This window comes from Thunnus maccoyii, chromosome 8, assembly GCF_910596095.1.
Source record: "Thunnus maccoyii chromosome 8, fThuMac1.1, whole genome shotgun sequence".
In the NCBI taxonomy this organism is placed as follows: Eukaryota; Metazoa; Chordata; class Actinopteri; order Scombriformes; family Scombridae; genus Thunnus; species Thunnus maccoyii.
In genome coordinates this window covers 11,184,245-11,205,178 of record NC_056540.1, presented here as the reverse complement: position 1 = coordinate 11,205,178, position 20,934 = coordinate 11,184,245, and the positions used below count along the sequence as shown (strand labels likewise).

Sequence of the window (20,934 nt, the reverse complement as noted above, 5' to 3'; positions counted from 1 at the left end):
CAGGAAAGGCAGCTTGTGGAGTTCCCCTGTGTGAGCCTTATTAGTCATCTGCCAGGTCCATTAAAGCCAGTATAAAACTCTGTAAACTTCAGGAAGTAGTTCCCACACAGAAAATCAATACAGTTTGAAACCAGTATCATGTGTATCAGCAGCTATCAATACATGATCACAGCTGCTTGCTTCTTTCTAAGCCATTATCTCTGCTGTTACCTCAAGAATTCAAGTTTTAATTACCATGAAATTAGAGCTAATTTGTCTTTATGTACTATTTTCATATAATAAATGCAATATCAAAGTCATCATTAGTTGCAGTCCTCAAATTTAAATTGAGGGCTGTAACTAATGTTTATTTTTATTATCGATTAATCTATGTATTATCATCTAGTTTAATCGATCAGTTGTTTTGTTTATAAAATGTCAGGAATGAGTGAAAATTGTTGATCATTGTTTCCCAGAGCCCAAGATGCAACCTTGAATGTCACATTGTTTTGTCCACAACTCAAAGATATTCAGTTAACTATCATAGAGAACTAAAGAAATCACATAATATTCACATTAAAGAAGCTGGAACCAGAGAATTTTTGGCATATTTTCTTAAAAATTTACTCAAAACAATTAATCGATTAGCAAAATTTTCTGTTGATCAACTTATCGACTAATTGTTGCAGCTCTACTTAAAATTAAAGAATAGATCACACATAGACATTTTTTGAAGCCATCTGTTTACCAGTTTCTATCAAATACAACTGCATCTCTGGTCAGCTTTAATTGAAACCGGTGCTGTGTACACACTCCAGATATGCAATTTAAGCAAACAATCATACCCGACTTGACGAAATGTATATTCTTTGAGAAGTAGTTACCATAGTAACCGGTTCTTCTTTTTTGATTGCTGTATTAAGATGTATATCTGCTCTCTATTTCTGCTGCCTGGCTCTGGCTTTGTGTTTTCTGCCTCAGCTACTTGCAATAGACTGCACACAGAGATTAAACTGTTTGAGAACATTTTAGCCTTGATAGTATGTTATTTGTTGCATTTCTGTTTCACTCTAATGTTTTTTCTCCAACTTTTTATGCTACTATCTTGGCCGGGTCTCCCTTGCAAAAAACAGCTACAGTTCAGTTTTTTGAGGAGCACTATACAGACAAAGGATCTTTGCAATAAAATGGAACTACAACAATTTAACACTGTTTGTGAGAGAACAAGGTTTTGTATAACTGAATTGGGTAGGGAGGGGTGTTACTTGGATATAAAATATCAAGAAGCTTTATGTTAAAGGTGCCTAGTGGAGTTTTCTTGTAAAAAAACAAAACGAAAAATATGCTCACATTTAGTGTTATTTTACCAAAATGCATTGTACGTGTCCTTGAGGTCTAATGGACGTGTTGAACGCATTTCCTTCCTTCCTCCAAAGCTGTTTACCCTGTTGCCTGCGTGCACGTGCATCCATGTGCACAATACAAGTAAAACAGACCCATTCGTAAAAACATTGCTCCCACTAGTGGTAACAAGAACACCTATCTTTAATGTTGTCATGTGCAGGTTTGCACCTGCTTCCAAGCAAGATTTAGCAAATTTGTACATTCAGGGTTTTGCTTGTGAACTCTGTTTTGAAGCTCTAAACATCCAGAAGTGTTCTTGCATGTGGAATTTTACAAACTGTAAGGATAAAAAACCCCAAAATGTTCAATATTAACCACTACAGTATAATAATAGTGTAAATGTAAACTTCTAAGAAGACTAAAGAAATACAGTGTCATCTTGTTAATTCATAGACTATCACTGTTTTAATGTGTGCTCTATGAATTGTTTGCCTGAATTACACTCTCCTGTTTGTCAGTCAAATTGTTTTTGGAGGGGAGCCCTGTTGACCAGCTTTGTCTCACTGGAACTCAACCAGATTTGAAATCTCACCACCGACACCATTACCGTACTCTGGATTCTCCTCTCCCTCTCCTCCAGTGGGATTATGCAGGCGTGACTGAATGACACTCTGTGGGATCAGCACTTTTTATCTCATTTGCTAGACATATTCATAGGCAGACACAAGAGACGGAGACTCCCACACACCAATCTCAGTCAGAGACCAAGGATTCAAAAAGAGAAGTAAGAAAACATCCAATGCAGAATTTTGTCTCTTTACAATCACAAATAAAATTTCAGACGAGACTATGTCCAATGAAACGTTAGCTAATAATGTGTGGAAATCTTAACCTTGGCACATTTTATTAAACTACAGAAACAGCTACACGTCATTCATATCAACCTCTACATATACAAAAAACTTGTTCATATGAAATGTGTTCCAGACAGTATTCAGTATCCATAAAAAATCATTAATGAAAAATGAATGTGAATTGAAAGTGTCAGATCATGTGCAGAATACTAAATAATGATTTTATCATGCTCAGTACAATTGCTGAAATATACAAGTTGACAACTTTAACACTTAAATAAATTGTTAGTCTTATCTAGCAGCCGTAGTCTGACTTTTACTCTTAAATGTGTCGATAAGTAGATGCTTTTTTCCCTTCCTGTTCTATAAAATGAGCTTTGCTCAGTTTGTTCTCAACCTTGGTCCTCAGTGATTAGCCAACATTGATCTGACCAAATGGCTCTGTGACCCACCTAGCATAAAATGTGTTAAGAGGCCTGGTGTGTGACAAAGTACAATACTGAGCCTAAATTGAGTTTCCCATCAGTAGCCAATTTAACGCTTGGAAATGACTTACAGTAAATGTTTTTGAGGGCCAAGACCCAACATGACCAGACCAATCTATCCTTAAAGCCATTACCTTTTTTTTTTTCTTCTTTGGTTTATAATGACCTACACATCCTCCATACCGAGACATACTTGCCTGCTCAAAGTGACATTGTGCTAAGCTGCTTCTGTAGTACACACTTTGGCAAAACTGTACTTGGAAATAAAAAGCAGCTGAGAAGAGCAGCAGCATTACGGTGATTTAGATGGCTGCAGACAGTGGGTTGTATTTCATAGAGCCCATCTGGCCTGTTTGAAAGTGTTGCTGAGTCTAAGAGAGGCGGTCAGGCGGTAGAATAGAGAGGGTGATGGATGGGGTGATGGATGCTGGGGGGAGGGGAGAAGATGAGAGTGCAGATTTGAAAAGGAAAAAGGAGCTCTTTTCCGGCAGAGTTGAATCTCAGGCTTGGCTGCGGCACACTGCTCTGCCTGTTTTCATACCAAGCGCTCGGCTCTGGCTCCTAACCAGCTTCACCCGACCGACCAATGCCTCTGAACCCCGCAACCCACCCGCTTTATTTCTTATTCTCTCTTTCCTTTTCTCTGACGTTTTGGCTCACCCCTCTCTTCCCCCTCTTCATCTTTCTGACTCTCATTCACTACCTCCTTCCTTTGGCTCTCTTCATCCACTCTTTCAATTTTTCTTACCTTCTCTCTCTAGCCCTCTCTCTGTGTGCTCCTCCACTGATGGGCCTTTTCTCCAGCCTTTCCGGTAGTACAGAGGGGTGCGGGATAGGGCCAGGACCTCAAGGTTTCCATAGTGATACTTTGTGTCCTGATGTCATTAGTATTGATGCTGCGCAGCCAGGCCAAGCTGTCCTGGCACAGGGGATGTTTACTGTTTACCCAAACTTAAACCATTCATTGTGAGTGAGTGTGTGTTTGTGTGTGAGTGTGTGTATGTGTGTGTGTGTGTGTGTGTGTGTGTACCAGGTAATCCACATGTTGTGGGGACGTAAATCTGTCTACACAGTTGTTGTGGGGACTTGCCTCATTTATAGGGACGGAAAGCAAGTCCCCGTAACATGAATCATTAATTTTAGGGTGAAGGCTTGGTTTAAAGTTAAGGCTGGTTTAGGGTTATGTTATGGTTAGGGTTAAGCATGTGGTGGTTAGGGTTAGGGCTAGGGTGAAGGTTAGGATAAGTCTCTAGGAAATGAACGTATGTCAATATAATGTCCTGTGAAGTGATGGAAACATGACTCTGTGTGTGTGTGTGTGACAACACAATTCACTCGGTCTGATTGTTTCTAGGAGGAGTTCAGGGATAACAATGAATGAATAAGCAACAGACAGAAAATAAGTGTTTAAGATTGTCTGATGAAAAAGCTCTTAGTGTGAAGCATGGTCAGGTTCCAGTAGCTGGATTTGTACCAGGAAGAGGCTTGGCACACTGAAAAATGGCTGTTTCACGAAGAAACATCCCCTCTCTCTGCTTGCTCACTGTATGATTACTGAAGCGTGTCTGTTGAGCGCAACTCCCAGCCCAACTCCCCGTCTCGCTCCTCGTTCTTCTAGCTGCTTCACTGGCTCGTCTGTCTGAGGAGACAGACGTCCCCTTAGCACCACTCTCCTCAGAAACGCGCGTGCGTGTTTATCCGCTCACTTGTGTGTATACGCGTGCATGACCTCGCACATCTGTGGCGAATACTCAGATCACAGGGCTGCTCCCACGCCTCCACCTCTTGCAGCTTGTACAGCAAAGAGCTCTCCTCCTCCTGCAGGCCCTCAGCTGGCAGGTTGTGGCCTTCGTGTTGCCAGAGTAATTAGTTCTGCTCAGTATCTGAGGCCAGGGGTGGACAAAATATGGATCCCATATCGATGCTGTCACATCACATGCAGGGAAAGCACATCTATGGTGCTCGCCTAGGACACATGCACAAACATGAGCTTGTTTCTACATACATAAGTAAAATCCTCTTTGCATCATCCTCTTGTATTCTTTCATGTCTAATATAATGGCGGGAGATTATCTTGGGATACAGAAAAAAAACACTTCCTGGATTGATTGAAATGTGAACTGAGCCTTGTCTCTCTCTCTCTCTCTCTCTCTCTCTCACACACACACACACACACACACACACACACACACACACACACACACACTTTATGCGATTACATGGTCATTACCATCAGGGCGACCCAAGTTCTGGCTTCTTTTATTTGATTTTATCGTTCATTGGTCAAATGGAAATTTTGAGTTTTTCAGTGCACTGAATTGCCAAAAAATCATTTGTATCTGTTTTTTTACTCTTTAAGTGACATCTGTATAAAATAAAAAAATAAAAACAGTAATGTTCGAGCACAAAATTGCATTGACTTGGATTTGATTGATTTACTCCCAGGAGTCTCCCAATGTACTGTGAGTCTAATCCTTAACTCTAATGTTGATCTATCCACAACAAAGACAAGGACTGTTTTAGCTTCTGCTGCAAGTAGCTGCAACTGTGTGTGTACCGATGTGAATAGCTGCAACGATTAGTCGATCAACAGAAAGTCAATCGTCCAAGTATTTTGATAATCAATTCATCGTTTTAAGCCATTTTTTAAGAAAAAATGTCCAAATTATCTGATTTCAGATTTCCAGCTTCTGAAATATGAATATTTTTTGGTTTCTTTAGTCTTCTGTGACAGTAAACTGATTATCTTTGGGTTGTGGACTGTTGGTAGGGACAAAACAAGACATTTGAGGACATCACCTAGGGCTGTGGGACATTTCACACTATTTTTTGAAATTTTATACACCAGGCAACATATTCACAGGCAATGGATTAATCGAGGAAATAAATGTCAGATCAACTGGTAAGGACAATAGTCGTTACATCTGTGTATGCAGTGAAAGGTGTCGCCAGTCAACTTGTTTGAAACCAAAACTTTGTCCCTGAATGGGGTCTGGGACAAACCATGTACTTTCTGTCATGCACATACACAAACACACAGAAGGTTATAGATACTGCTCCAAATTTATGAACATCTACCATGATTAAACAGGAAATGGATAAAATATGCTTTTCATGAATCTTATATGCTACTGTACCAGTATTACTCAGGTTTAAACCTGTAATATTTCCTTTAGCCAGATGGTGGTGCTCTAAGATCATGTCTTTTAATGCTGAAATGCTGTTGCTCATATCACTGTCATTTTATCTCTATGTATGTGTGTATACTGTATAAACTACTGTATGTATTACATTAAAAGACAGATAGCTAGGTAGCTATAGAGAGAGAGAGATAATGATTTTACTTTATACTATACATTAGCCTCCTTCTTAATGTAGAGTAGTATGAGAAGACATGAAAAGACATTAAATATTAATATTTATATTATATATATTCTATTGTTTCATACAACCTGAGCATCATTTCACATCAACAGAAGAAAGTGTTATTGACAGACAGCCAGGACAATAATCAGACAGATGGACAGACCACTTTTGCCAGCCAGTCTCCTCACACTCTGCTATGTTAGAAGTGCTGAATCCCTGAGGCTACCTTGCAACAGAGAACCCTCCTGCCAGATCAATAGACTGAGCAATAAAAATGAAGCCCTGTTCAAATGAGAAACTGTCTGGGCGAGCCCGTCGACATGTTTCTATTAAAACAAGTGGTATGAATTTATCGTCTCAGTGGTCGGGGCTGATCCCACCTTAAGCTTGTCTTCAAATGCGCGTGTGTGTGTTTGTGTCTAGCTGATAGAGAAGTGTGGATGGACAGCTTGCCACCCTGTGGGCACCACAACTCCAGTCTATGTGTGATCCACGCTGGCAGCTGCTCTGCCAAATGGGATTTTCTTGGAGATTACAGCCTCTAAGTGTGACACGCTTGCATGTGTTTGTCTTTGTTGTTGACGGAGTGCGTGTGTGGACTATTGTAATAAATCTGTGTGTGTGTGTGTGTGTGTGTGTGTGTGTGTGTGTATGTGTGTGTGTGTTTTGTGTGTATTTAAGTGTGTGTGGGGGTCTTGAGCCGAGGTGCACAGAGAACATGTTCTGTTGTCACATGGGGCTGGTTGGAACATGACGGGATGGCTGCAGGGAACTCTCTCTGGCAAGCTGTACCAAGAAAAGGGAGGGAATGTATTCAGATGTGGGGTCAGGCCTCATTCACTCTGCTGCTGGTCTTATTAGCAACATTAACTCGTGGAATAAACTCCAGGCAGGGTCGTTTTACTCTGAGTCAGCTGTTCAGTGTTTAGGTTTTTTTATTTATTGAGGCATATACTGTAGTATTGCCTTGTTCTTCATGCTGTGGGCATGAATGCTAAGCCTGCAACAAATGGTTATTTTCATTAATATGCTGATTACAATTGAAAATGTTAGTTGACTAATTGATTAATCAATTAGTTTGTTTTTACTAATTGTTCTAGTAAAAATACTAAAGATTCCGTTTTCAGCTTCTCATTTGGGAGGATTTGTTGTTTTTCTATCTTATGTGATAGCAAATGAATAAATTTTGGGTTTTGGACCGCTGATCAGACAAAACAAGCTCTTTGAAGACATTAACTCAGCCTTAAGGAAATTGTAATGGTCATTTTCACCATTTTCTGATATTTTATATAACAAAGAATTCATTGTTTAACAAAGAAAATCAACGGAAATGAAAGTAATTGTGCAGCCCAGCTGCAGATTATTTTCTCAGTTGATGCATTGTGTAGTCTATAAAATGTCAGAAAATACAGAAAAATGACCAATCTTCCATCTTCAAATGTCTTCTTTTGTCTGACCAACAGTCCAAAACACAAATGTATTCAATTTAATTTCATATCAGACAAATAAAATCAGCAAATATTCACATCTGAGAAGCTGGGACCAGTGAAGTTTTGGCATTTTAGCTTTAAATTGACAGTAATAAATTGACTATTAAAATCGATCAACTATTAATAATTTTATTAATGTTTAATGACTGAATGGTTTGAAATCTAGAGAATATATTTAGATAATACACATTTTTATGGAGATAATTCTTCTACAATCCCAACATGTAGCAACGTAGATACTAAACATTTCATCAATAAAATCTTGATGATTGATTGTTGTGATTTTGGACAATTAATACTTGTATCAAATATCTACAAACAGACTACAAACTGTCTCACTATGCATCAAATTTGAACTGATAATGTGACTTTTGGAGTTGGGTCACTGACACTGATGCTTACACTTAATGACTGATGGAGTTTGTGTTATAGATATGACATAGACATTATTTGCATATGGGACGTATAGCTGTAAAGTGGAAAATATTCTTTATCCCAGTATAACATTATGGGTGTTATAATGTTTTTTTTCATTATTTCATGTAATTATTAATATATCTATAAAGTGCATAATTATGAGAGTTTTCTATCTGACTTTGAATTAAATCTGAGTCACAATATTATAAAAAACAACCTATGAAATTCCATTTTTTGGGTGGATTTCCCCTTTAACGTATTTCCGAGACATTTTCTGTTTGCCTCAGCGTCTGCTCTGTGAAGAGCTGTCCATGGTCCTGAACATGAGCTGTGGATGGATCCATGGTCATGTAAAGGGAGGTGGCTTTGTAGTCGCTCACTAACCTGCTTAACCTACTTTCTACTCGCCAGTCTTTCATCTGTCCACAGAGATGAAAGTGCTGTAGGATAAATATAGCATACTTAACAACACACACACACACACAGTTTGTCCGAGCTTTCCAAGTAACACAAATGGTTCAGAGTACTGTTGTATTTCTGTATCCTCACCCTTAACGCACCACTGATCATTTCACTAATGAAATCCAGTTCCTCTGCGAACATGAACGATTCATGTTCGGCCCATTAACCCAACTGGTAGAAAACGTGTTGGGACGTGCTTGAACCTTTACTGAGATGAATATGACCAAAATAATGACATTTTAAGATCTTAATTGTCCAATTATGTTGACAGCTGTTGTGCTGCATTGCAATGCCAGTTCAATTGCAGTTTCCTAGCAACCGGAGAGGTACAATGCAATGATTTTCTGTTAAGTGGCATCATTTCCTCTTAGCAAGAGGAGTATATTCACAAAACAAATCTGAATCCATAATATGCGTCCTCTATTGCTTTACTACCTATATGATTTTTATGAAAGGAAGCAGTTGTAAGGGTGTGTCTGTGTATAGAGTACCTGCTTATGTAGACATCCGCGTGGGACGTGTGTGCATGTGTATACCCTCGAGGTGTGGTAAAGGCTATAAAATAGCTGTTTCTGCAAACAAAATCATTTCAGTTGATTAATTTTCATCCAGAATGTTCCATCGTGAGCTAATCATTGTACATGCATTCTTTTCAATTAATTCATTATCAAGGGAGGTAGAGAGGGGGAGGTTGGGGGAGGGGAGGGAAAGGAGAGTCAGGGGGAAACAGAAAATCCAATCCTGCTGGTCTGAAGTCTCGGAGCAATGAAGCATTAGTCTCATCCTGATGTAATTGGAATGACACCAAGAGTAAAGCCCGCTGATTTAGGGACAGCCTCTAGGCTTGATTTAATGCCCTCTACCAAAACTATACATCCATCTTTTTATCTTTCTCTGCTCCCCTCTCCCAGGCCTTTGGTTCTCTTCTGCATCCCTCCCCCAACCCTGCATGTCTGGCGCTCCGTTCATTCACCAGCCACTGCCATGTATCTCCATCTGCACTCTATTAACAGAACAGTAGCTGCATTCTGTAATATTTAAAGCCAGAGGGTTATAAACTCCCGACAGAATGTGTTTTTTTCAGCATTTTACTTATTCCTTCAAATGTAAGGCATTTACACACTTGAAGGGATGTGTTTTACTCTCAGACAGGTTATGTTTTAAATCTGAATAAATATCTCCAGAGATAAGTGCAAAGAAAGGTCAGACTAAGCAGGTGTATCCAGGCCAGGGTGCTTCGTCCCCGGGGTTTGCTGCTGCTCATTCCCCTGACAGATGGACTGCTAGGACAATCCTATTACCCCCATGTGTTTAGCTCCTCTTAATGCCAGGGTGGGTTGCATGGCTAATGGAAGGGAATGAATGTTTTGAGGGAGAATCTCATGCTACTGAATGGATGATCATCCTGACTTGTTTGATAACACGGAGGAGATCTAAAACCAGTGAACAGGCAGTGAAAATCATAAACACTATTATAACACTTTGTAGCTCAGCTGGTGTGCTCTGACACAGCTTGTGTCTCTGAAGGATGTCATATCAACTCAGCTCAGCTGCTAAATAAGCTTTACTGTATATATTTCACATAGTGATTTCATCCTCGTCTTTGAAAGATGATTTATATATATATATATATAGCTAAGTCTATGTAGTGCCACTCCTGTCCTTTGTAATCTTCTCTATTTGTCTGACAGTGTTTGATTTTATGTAATTATGCTGCTTACCTTTTTAAAAAGAGATTAGTTTGTGACAAGCTCTGAGTCTGCACATTGAGGAAGGCATTATCTGAAACATTTGAGTTACTCTTCTGCATTTCATAATAATAATAATAATAATAATAATAATAATAATAATAATAATAATAATGATAATAATGATAATAAATAAAATAAAAAATGTACTGTTTCTCTATTGTTTCTATATTAGTTTCATTTTTCATAAAAGGCATCCTAGAACATGTACATATAGTACCACTCACGTGCCAAATAATAGCATTTTAAAGGATATGTCAGGCAATTATTGTCTCATCCTACCTACAAATATTGTGTGTGTATCCAAAGTCTGACACAGCATATTCCCCTGTGCACCTCTGTTGTTGTCCAAAAGCTATTAAAAATGTCAGTGAGTCACACCATTGCACTGGGTGACATGTTATTTTGACATGAAATGTTTGGTCACAGTAGTTTGTTTAGAGACAGCTCCAAAGACTAATAACAGCAATAACATTTTCAGTCTCTGGAGAGTGGTTGTCACTGCATATGCGAGGGAATGCTGTTCTGTTTACAGAGCTTTGCTAGCTTGTTGTGCTACATATCACAACCTCTTGACTTTGTCCTGAAGTTCTTTGAGAAATTTACAATGTAGTACAAAGTACATGAGATTTGTTGACAGTAAGAGAAATATAGAAAATTGCCAGTCATATCCTTTAAGTACTTTGACCCATCCTGAAAATAGCGGCTTCTGGCATGCCTGACTGAGACCTGTGGTGATTGTACAATAAGCCTGGAAATAAATGGAATGAAAGACAGTCTTGAGTTGAATCTTGACTGACTTTCACTCATCTGTTATTGAAACCACTGTGCTCTTTAGTCAGAAAAATCATGTTTTTGTGCCTCTGTGTGTACCTTGAGGCAATATGAATTTGTTTACCGTCATACCATTTTGGTAGCTTTCATTTATTATCCCTGCTGTATTTGGCCATTGGGCAATTTTGCAAATCAGTGAGCAAGATTTTTGCATAAATATGCTGATGTACTTTTTAATTGTCAGATAGTTAATTTACTGTATTAGCCAAAAAACAGACATTCCTGGCTAATTATTTTATCCAGTTTCAGTTTCTTAACACATTTTCCAGAAATGTTTATGTTTGTTAATAACAATACGTATTGATATCACAATATAGAATTACATGCACCAAAATAGAGGATTTTATCCATATTACCTACCCTACTTTGAAACTTTACATGTGTTTATGGTCCATTTTGGTGTGGAAAACATTTTTTAAACAAATGTATTGATAGGTTTCATTTCTTCATTCTGTTTAAAATAATTCCTGATCATGGCCGCTCTGCAATACCTGAAATTATGTATTATGTTTCTAATTTCATCCTAACATTCAGAGGAAACCATCATCTCCATCGTTCTGCAGAATAGACGTTTTCGGGCAACGGTAGCTGCATATCTTGTGTTTGAAGGTTTTTGATCCTATTTCATGAATTGATTTGCCCAACTCTTTTATTTATTTAAGATATTATATTCAAGATATTATATGATTAATAATATGGGTCTTAAATGGATGTTGGAATGATTTAGCTTAACCTCATATCGGTTGGATTAACTGGATGAAAAGCAATATCTTTTTCCTATTTAAACCAGATATTATCCAGTGGTCAATATACCATCGACTGCAGTCTTGAGATATGAGGGAAATGTAAACTGCTCTGTAGTCAAATGTCTGCACTCTGAGAGAGCGAGTATGTCCGTGTGCAAGCATCTATACGTGTGTGCATGTATGTTGCTTGGTATGCAGACGGCGTCTTTGCCGCCTGTAGCCCTGCACCAGCATCCCCAGGTCAAGCAATTACCACACATCAAGGAAAGCAATTGGGCATGACTAAAATATCATTGCCATGTGATTGTCACTATGTTTGGGCTGCTCGAGCCTAATTTAACCCACTTTGTCCATACGATCGAGGAGAATTGAGGACACGCTCTCCAATTCTGGTGGCCCCCCGAGCATTTCCTGCCAGTCTGACACACAGCAGCTGGGTTGTAGACACGCTGTCACCGGCCTCTACCCAGCCGGGTGGGAGATGGGGAGTAATGAGCGAGGGAAGTGAGGTAGTAGAGGAGAACAAGTGTAAATGGGGGTAAAGAAACGTGAGGCCTTTTGAGTAAAGGCTCTCAGGATGTGTGTGTCGACCTGCGATCACTTGTTAGATCATGTGACCGTGTCAGTTTAAAAGCCAAATGTGTTTCCATTCAGATGTTTTCCACTGGCCCAGGAGCTACACAATGTGGTCACATTTTGATTTGGCAAGAGAGAGAGAAAGGAGGGAGAGAAGCGGGGCCATATTAACTCTTCACTGTACTTAACACTTCACAATAATCGCATTGTAAACATCATCATCATCATCATCAAGTCCATTTTAATGTTAAGTTATGATAAAATGCTCAACAAATTAGGCTTTGTTGATTAGAACTCAGCATGGTAGCATACAGTTAATATATTCAATGCTTCAATATCTAACAGTCATGAAGTGCATTTTAATGTACAGATGCACAAATGTTCAATCTGGAACTAAATACTAGTAAATACACCATTGTGTCTTAACGCTTGGTCACTCAAGTATCAGCTGCTCTGTAACGGGGCCCCACAGTGCAGGATCTCTAGCGTGGAGGCACGGAGGCTACTCACAGTTATAATAGATGACTATGACACATCGCTATTTACCTCAATGGTTGCACTCGCAGCAGGGCCGTACTTGCAAGCTGCTGCTGGGGGCTTCTCGCTCCAGGCTGTTCGCTTTCACAATGGGTGAGCCATAACTAGCTCCCTCCACATTCGCACTACTGGTGTCCAGGTTGCTAATGTTAGCAGTGCTAATATTAGCTGTTCCAATAGCCAGTGAAGAAATGTCACAGCTGGGCTGTCCCTGCTAGTAGCTGCCTTAGCAGAGCAGTTGTTAACATTAACAGAAGTTATTTTTTTAATTTTTGTTTGGCACTCCGACTTAGCTGCTCTCAAGGCTTCTCCATTTTTGCATTTTTTGAATGCAGGCTGAGGCCTACGTGATTGTTGACAACATCACCTGTGTCAATGTCAACTTGATGTTGATTTGGTGTCACCTTTGACCTTTTTAACTTCGCGTCAACGTGACATTACATGGGCTGACCACTGAGGGGAGGGTCCGTTAGCTTGCAGTCACACAGTCACACTATGTGTGTAGGCTACAGTGGCGTAAAACAACGTAAAACAAAATCGAACCAGATATTTTGCTTGTGCCCTGGGCCCTTTAGAGGTCTTGGGCTCCTGGGCAATTGTCCCATTGCCCTTATGGTTAATCCAGCCTTGGAGAGAAGTGGAAGGGGGGGTAAGGCGAAATGAGACTGGCATATATGCACAAGGAATGGGACAGAGGCTGGGAGGGAGGTGGTGGGTTTTATTAGAGAGGCAGCATTGATCCCAGGCTTTGGCTCCGAGCATTCCCCACTTATTCCTTCATTATACAGTCAAATATCTCTGTGCCTTTAACTGCCACTCCTGCCCTTCATCTGTCTTTCTCTCTCTGTCTCACACACACACACACACACACCAAAGAACTCCCCACCTCACCTCCCAAAGAAATCTGACAAAACCGAACCTTTCAACCGTGCGGCTTCATCCTACTAAACCCATTGTTTCACCGATTCCATTTCATTTTCCTCGCTCGTGCTGCTCAACTGTAACTTAGCCGACTTCTTTGTGGGAGAGGAACGTTGTGTGTTTCTTTTGTCCTCGTGCAGACCCTGTTTAAATATTGATAGAGATGGGAAACGCCGCTGACCACTCAGTCAGATCTGAGAGGTCAAGGATGGCAGCATTTTCTCTGCAGATTTCATTAGGTGAGCAGAGGACTGTAAATATGGAAGCATGTGAATCACAGGGCCCTCGCCGATGCTCCAGCAGCCCTCATTGTCCCCCTGCATGGATAATGCCCCATAATGTATTCTGATGGAGGTTGGAGGGTGATGGGGTGTAAAATAGCATGTGTAGGAAGGCCCTGTTATTCGCTATGAGCAGTCTGCCTCCCCTCACAGCCAGATCCCCATTAGTGCAGGAGCAGAGGATTGGATGTGCAAATGTCCCGTGGATTAGGGAGCTAATGCATTTAGGAGAGGGGGCTCCACCGTCTCTTTATTGCTGCTGCTGCTGCTGCTGCTGCTGCTGTGTGTTGAGGCTCGTGCAGGGGAGATACCCAGTCCCTTTGTGGAGGCAGAGAGATTTAGGTTAAAGTGAGTAGATAAGGGCAGGGATGCACTGATGCAGCACACACAGCATGCACACACACTCATCAAAGATTACAGTTTGACTAGAGGAAGGCGTTGTGTGGTGTTATTAAACCCAGCATGGAAATGAGATATTTCCAGAAAGAGGCGCAGACGGTGGCCATACTAATCTAATTAATCAGCGTCTGGGGTTTTTCATTTTCTTCTTCCTTCTTTCTGGCCCTCTCCAGTCGTCTTCTTTACTCAGACTCATCCCTCCCTCTGGTCCTATCTCTCTCTCCTTTGTGTCCCTCTCTGCCCTGATTTCTCTGAATCCGAACTTCACGCCCTCTCTAAGTGTGTTGGGCAGAAATATGCCATGTCATGCGCTTCTTATAACACTTCTTATAAAGCCTCTGTTGTCTTCTCCTGCATGAAGAGCAGCTGTGAGGGAACTGGGGGAAAGTATAGAAAGTATAACTGCACTGCTAAATCTGCTGTGACAATGTATAGGCTAGATGCCTCTGCAGCAGCAGCAGCAGGATGGAGGGATGGTGATGGAGGATCTAGCAGGCTTAAGAGGCAACCTGCCACTAGGCCATAAGGCAGCTGTCAGCTTTACACGCACCAACTTAGTTGGTGGTCATCAGGCAGTGAGTGAACAGATTTTGAACTGCATCTCAGGTTTTTAGCTGCGTCTCTGTGGTGGTGGTTCGAGTGAGCGTCACATTTGCTGCTTGTGGTACTTTTTTTTTTTTTTAAAGAGGCAGCCGCCAGGCAGCATGGGAGGGGCCCTCCTCTGCTGAAGCGCAGCAGCAGCAGTAGCAGCAGCAGCAGAGTGGGTAACTACAGTTTACAGCTCTGCGCTATCCGGCACAGTGAGTCAGCTGAGCTTACCGGGAACACAAGCGCCGGTCCGCTCCGATGAGTGAATGAATGAATGAATGCGAGGAGAGATCCTGCAGGATCCGGAGACAGAAGGGCGAAGCTGCAACTGTGGAGAGTCTGACATGGAAATACAGAAGTGATCGGAGCAAGCTTGTTGACGCATAATCCCGCCCGCCCCGCTGGCAGTGTGAGGGGGCAAATCTAGCCTGCCTAAACTCAAATCCTCCAAAAGAGATTTGTGCGCTGCTGCTGCTGCTGCGGGTTCAGCCACCTTCAAGAAGATTTCTGTCATTTTTTGACCGGCTGTAAAGACGCGTTTTCGGGGTGTTAATGCGTATATTTTGGGGGAGATAAATATGTCTCCGATGAGTTATCTGAAGCAGAGGACGTAAAGCGCGGCGATAATTAGGATATTAAATCCAAACTGGTCTGTTGGAGCCGGTGCTGTCACTGCGTCCCGGTGGGCCGTTTCATGCGTCCTGAGGTGTGGACAGGACCTGCCCCGACATCATCACAGGTATTTGATTGCGATTGTGTTGATTACGCCGGAGATCTGGAGCCATGACAGGCCCCCCGCTGGTCCCACAGCCCGCCTGCTGACGGTACCGGGCAGGATGGGAGCAGGTCTGCCGCTTTCAGGATCCCGAACCAGCCGATTTATCAATGGAGGAGGAGAGTGATACCCGGAAAATCAACAACAGCTTCCTTCGCGACCACAACTATGCAACCGAAGGTATTTAAACCGATGATAAAACCCGGGGCAGTAGCTAGAGGGATGCTGATCAGAAGTCACTATACAGGAATATTAAATTAAGTATTAAGCAAATATCACAGCAAATATGGTGCTGGGTGATAAAAATAAATATATTTGATGCTATGCTATGCTAGTGGACCACCATAAAGTGCAGAAAGATAATTTGAAATCCATTTAATCACACTTAAAGCTGAATTTTATGGTCATCTTTCATAAAGATGCTGCATGTTGGTTGTCGTGTGGTGTCAGTTTCTGCAGATGATGAGGTGGATTTCCCATCATACCTGCTATTTTAGGATAACCATCCTGAGAGGGGAATCAGGGCTTTAATCTGTGTGGACTAGCAGCAAGGGAATAAAGCCTTCTGTACAGCTGCTTCAGCGTCTGGAGTCTATAGTGAACATGTGATGTGTTTAAAAACTGATGAACAAATGATGAAAAACTGTATTTTTCATGTTGTGAATGCACTTGTTGAGAGAATGAGACAAGGACAGAGGAGATGGTTGGTAGCTTTGCCCTAATTATAGGCAGGGCATTGAAATATGGATCTCTCCCTCCCTCCCTCACACACACACACACACACACACACACACACACACACACAAAGTGCATTTTCTACTGTACATCTACATAACCAAGCACTGAACAATAGCTGTCTCTGCCGCTCCAGAGCTATAAATATAGCTCCTGCACGTGTGTGTGTGTGTGTGTGTGTGTGTGTGTTTCCCCTTTGATTGATCACACATCAGCCTCTTGATTATCAGCCTGTTAACTGTTTGATGGTTAATAGTTCCCTCATGTTCCACCAATCAGCCGCACCTGCCCGCCGCAAGCTTGATCAACATAAAACATTGATTTACAGGTAAAAGCTTTCATTAATCTCATTACCGCCTCCGTCCCCGCTCACCGATTATGCAGATTGGTTATGGACATTAACTGCTGAACTGATATCAGAGAGATAATAAAAGCTTAGGTGACTCAGGCTTTTTCTGTCTGCAATTGGAACGAATTAGACAGAGTATTGTTTTTTACAGACTAAACATATACACCATAATGTCATTCTGTATTGCTGAATATATCAGTTTACAAGGTATTTCTACCTTCTTCTCATTCATTATTCCTTTCTAAACACATAATTGATTATTGGGTTGTATGTGGGATTAGCACGGTTCTTGTCTTTTTTGTTCAGTTTGATATTGATGCACTTTGTTTTATGTGCAGATTAGTCAGTTGTATTAATACTCACTGCAGCCTTTCAATTCGTTCACACATTTTTAACACCCACTTAGCATTGTGTTTGAGAAGGGGAAAAAAAAACCAGACGAAATATGATGGAGAATTTCTCAATCAACTATTTACAGAATATAACAGAACATAAAATATGAAGGGTATGTAGAGGTTGTTGGAGGGTATGTGTGGCTGCAGGGTGGGTCAGAGCCACCATGGCTTCTTCCATTTGCCATCAGCTCAGGTTACTGATACCACTGCAGGTTGGAGGAGAGACAAAGTCAAGGCTTCGAAAGGAAGAAAGAGTCTCATTCATACATCTTGCCTGCTGCTTTTCCTCAGTGTTTTTTTTTTTCATGTAAATGCAGGAGAACATCATAATTTGCTGAGCTCCCAGCACTTACAGATGATTCCCTGTCACTGCTAAACACACAGTTACTGGTTCAGAGCGAGAGGAAGTGAAGTAGGGGGTGGGAGTGGGTGTGATGGATATCTTTGTTTGATGTGTGCGCTGAGATGAAAAACAGGGGGGCATCTTCTTCCAGCTTCTCTCTGTCTCTCTCCGTCTCTGTCTCTCTCCATCTCTGTCTCTCTGTCTCTATCTCTCTCATTCACTCATTTTATAAGGAGAAAGTGGATGAGAGTTACGCGGGTTGTAAAATACGTCTCTTTAAAGCAAAGTACTGTCTAGTCTGTGGCCCATCTGTGCTTTTCAAACAAGCAGAGTCTACTTTTGTTATTTTTTAGTGCTATAATTTATGACTGATCGTCACACCCCATATATCATGAATGAGTGTGTGTGTGTGTGCCCATTCTTAAGTGGTATGAAGTCAGTCTGCAGCCAAAGATCATACGGGCCAGTGTCTGGGTCTATGCCCCATCCCCATAAATTCACCAGAGTGCACATGTTCCATCAGGCCCAGTCCATTCAGACCACACACACACACACACACACGGACACACACCTACATACATACACAGGTCCCTGATGAGTGGCGACGAGCTAGTAGGGATTCCCCTCAGGCTGTGCTTGCCCACAACAGCAGGACACTTTAATGATGTCACATTTTAATGATGTCACTGGCGCTGACCTTTGCCTCGCACCAATCCCACGCCTCAATGGGTCTGTGGGCGGTTACATTGACTGTTTGAGCGTGTGTGTGTGGTATTGGCTGTGAGTAAAACTACACCGGTCATTCATAGTCAGGTACGCTAGTGATATTTCGATTGCCTCCTGGACCGAAAAGTTTCCTGAGACATCGTTGTTGACTAGATGGAAGAAAATTACATTACAGCCTGATTTGCATTAAGCAACCGCCTGCAGATGACACATTGTTAATGGCGATAGGATGGATGGTTCAGGCTTTCATGACTGTGTGTGTGTGTCTCACTGCAGCTGTGTGTATATCAGTGTGTGTTGAGTCAATGGGCTGTTACGCTCCTACAACATGGGTCTCAGTTAATTTTCATAATCTCCACCTTGGATGTTTCGATAATGGATGAAATTGTCAAACAGCAGAACTCTCGGGTGTAAAAATGTAAATAGCTTTCCTGCTGTGAGGCGGGACCTAACCTAATTTCTGCTTTGGTATTGATTTCTGGTCCTTTACAATTTAGCCACCGGAACAATGACCTAAAGATCTGTTGGTAGGACATGTAATCCCTTCCTCCTTGTCTCCCCTACCCCCTCTTCCTCTCATTCTCCCTTTCTCTCTACTGCTTTGCTTCTTATATGTCTGTCTGATGCGAGTACGAGCTTGTGTGTGCGACGTGACCCCTCTAGCCCCGCTGAATACTGATGCAGTCCCGTAACAGAGCTCGCAGCCTTTATTGCCGCTGCTGATGAGAGCAGAGCCTGGTTGCCTGTGCCAAGGCAAACGGCCTGGGGCCACACTTTAGGACCCCGGCATAAAAAGACTTAGCCCACCATACCCCCAGGTCCCATCCATTATTCACCACGAAACACTCAAAACGCCGAGCCCCGCCTCAGCAACATAGTGCAAGAAAGATAATGTGTGTGTCTGGGGGGAGTGTGTGTGTGTGTGTGGGGGTGGCGGGTGCTTAATGGCAAGCTGTGAAGTTGGGGCGAGTCACACTCCTTATTCAGCAGCTGCTTTCATCCCCTGATTAGCTTCTTATTAAGTCTGCAGCTCCATGAAAATTTAATGAGAATTTATTAAAGAATACCCGTGGTGTTGCTACTGTAGGACGACTACAAAAATATTCTATTTCTCTACTCGGATATGGCTTCCTGGTCAGTAGATTTGCGACGCCGCTGTGATAGATGTACCGTATGCGAGTCATTGGGTGCACTGCTAGCCTGAAGGCTAAGCAATGCTTGACCTTTCTGGACTTTATAATGGGATACATTTGTAAGTTTTGATAGCTAATTTCTGTGTCCTGTCGTAGAAGCGGCGTCACTCGGAATCCTTCATGTCTTGGTGATAAGGTCACTGTAGACACAGGATTTCTGTCTGTGCAGCAGACATCTCATCTTTGATTCACTTCAGCCTTGGAAACAGGAAGATGAAAGGGATTGCACCAAAGCAGCACAGACAGATAGAGAGGGAGAGACAGCTTTTGTTTTGGTAGTGGATTATAATTCTATGCGGCCCCCACCCTCCCCCCTTCCATATCTTCAATTTCTAAGAGAATACCAAATAACAAGGATTCAGAATCCTCCCTCTTGGTATTCGGGGGTATAGCGTATGCAGGAATTGATCGCGGATTTCACGGCTTTTCACAACTTCACCTCTCCTCTTGTTTCGCCCTGTCCCGTGTTGTGTCTGCAGTCAGATGTGTGCCACAGCGATGTGTTAATGAAGTGTGAGAAGTGAAGCAGTAACACGTCTCTCCCATTTCACCCTCTACTCCCCGGAGTTTGGGGAAACGGAGGAGCATGCACAAAAGACTGCATACACATTCAGACAAAACACACACACTCACACACACACACACACACACACCGTCTCAATCTCAAGGGGCTGATCCTGGAGAAACCAGGTTAATTAGCTTGTTCACTCCAGATCTTACAAAGAGTCATGCTCTTCAGATGAAAAGAGCTGCATTGTGCTCTGTTGCTTTGTGCAGAGCTAATAAAGCCTAATAAACCCCTTAATCATATGGCTGGGTACCAGACCAGTGGGTAGCAGGGTTTATTCAGAATTTTGATTGATCTCCATTGTTGTTGGTCTGAAATGAAGCTGTTATCAGCTGCTTATTCAACGCAAAATGACAAAATTGGTAGATGCACAGTGTTAACATATAGAATTTGTGATACTTGCATGTCTGCGCTTATGTTCCTGAAAGAAAAGAAGTGCAGATTGATACATATTGTTGATTATCGTAGAAGCAGCGATAGCAGCGAGTGAAAGAGAGAACGGACCTGAATTATCCCCCCGGCCTGATCCTTTGACGCAGGCAGCTCAGCACAAGTGCTGTAATCCTCTCCTCTCCACGTCTAACAAAGCATTCGCACGACACCATGTTGCTCACGTCCCTCCCTCTACCTGGAATTACTGCACACTTACACAAGTAGCTTTCCATGCAGTCACACCATTTTGGATCCGTGTGTCTTATACAACCCTCCCAGTGTCACCGGATCAAGCCTTAGTCTGTTTTTGCTTTTTTTTGACCCCTGACAGGATTATGTGTTGTCTAGAGGTTAGCCGGGGTGCTCCCATTTTAGTCTTTGCTTGTGTCTG

The 20,934-nt window shown here is 41.9% G+C and overlaps 1 protein-coding gene across 2 annotated transcripts in view; it reads left to right on the top strand.

Moving 5' to 3' along the window:
- Positions 1–20,934, top strand: part of ppp2r2ba (protein phosphatase 2, regulatory subunit B, beta a) — a 43,257-nt gene that overhangs the window by 8,608 nt on the left and 13,715 nt on the right. The window contains exon 1 of one of the 2 annotated variants that reach the window (XM_042418553.1): positions 15,159–15,982. The exons of the other annotated variant lie outside the window; for it this stretch is intronic. Within the exon in view, the coding sequence (XP_042274487.1) occupies positions 15,913–15,982 (70 nt within the window). The 5' untranslated portion in view covers positions 15,159–15,912. Of the gene's footprint in view, positions 1–15,158; positions 15,983–20,934 lie in introns of those variants that run through there. 2 annotated transcript variants of the gene reach the window in all.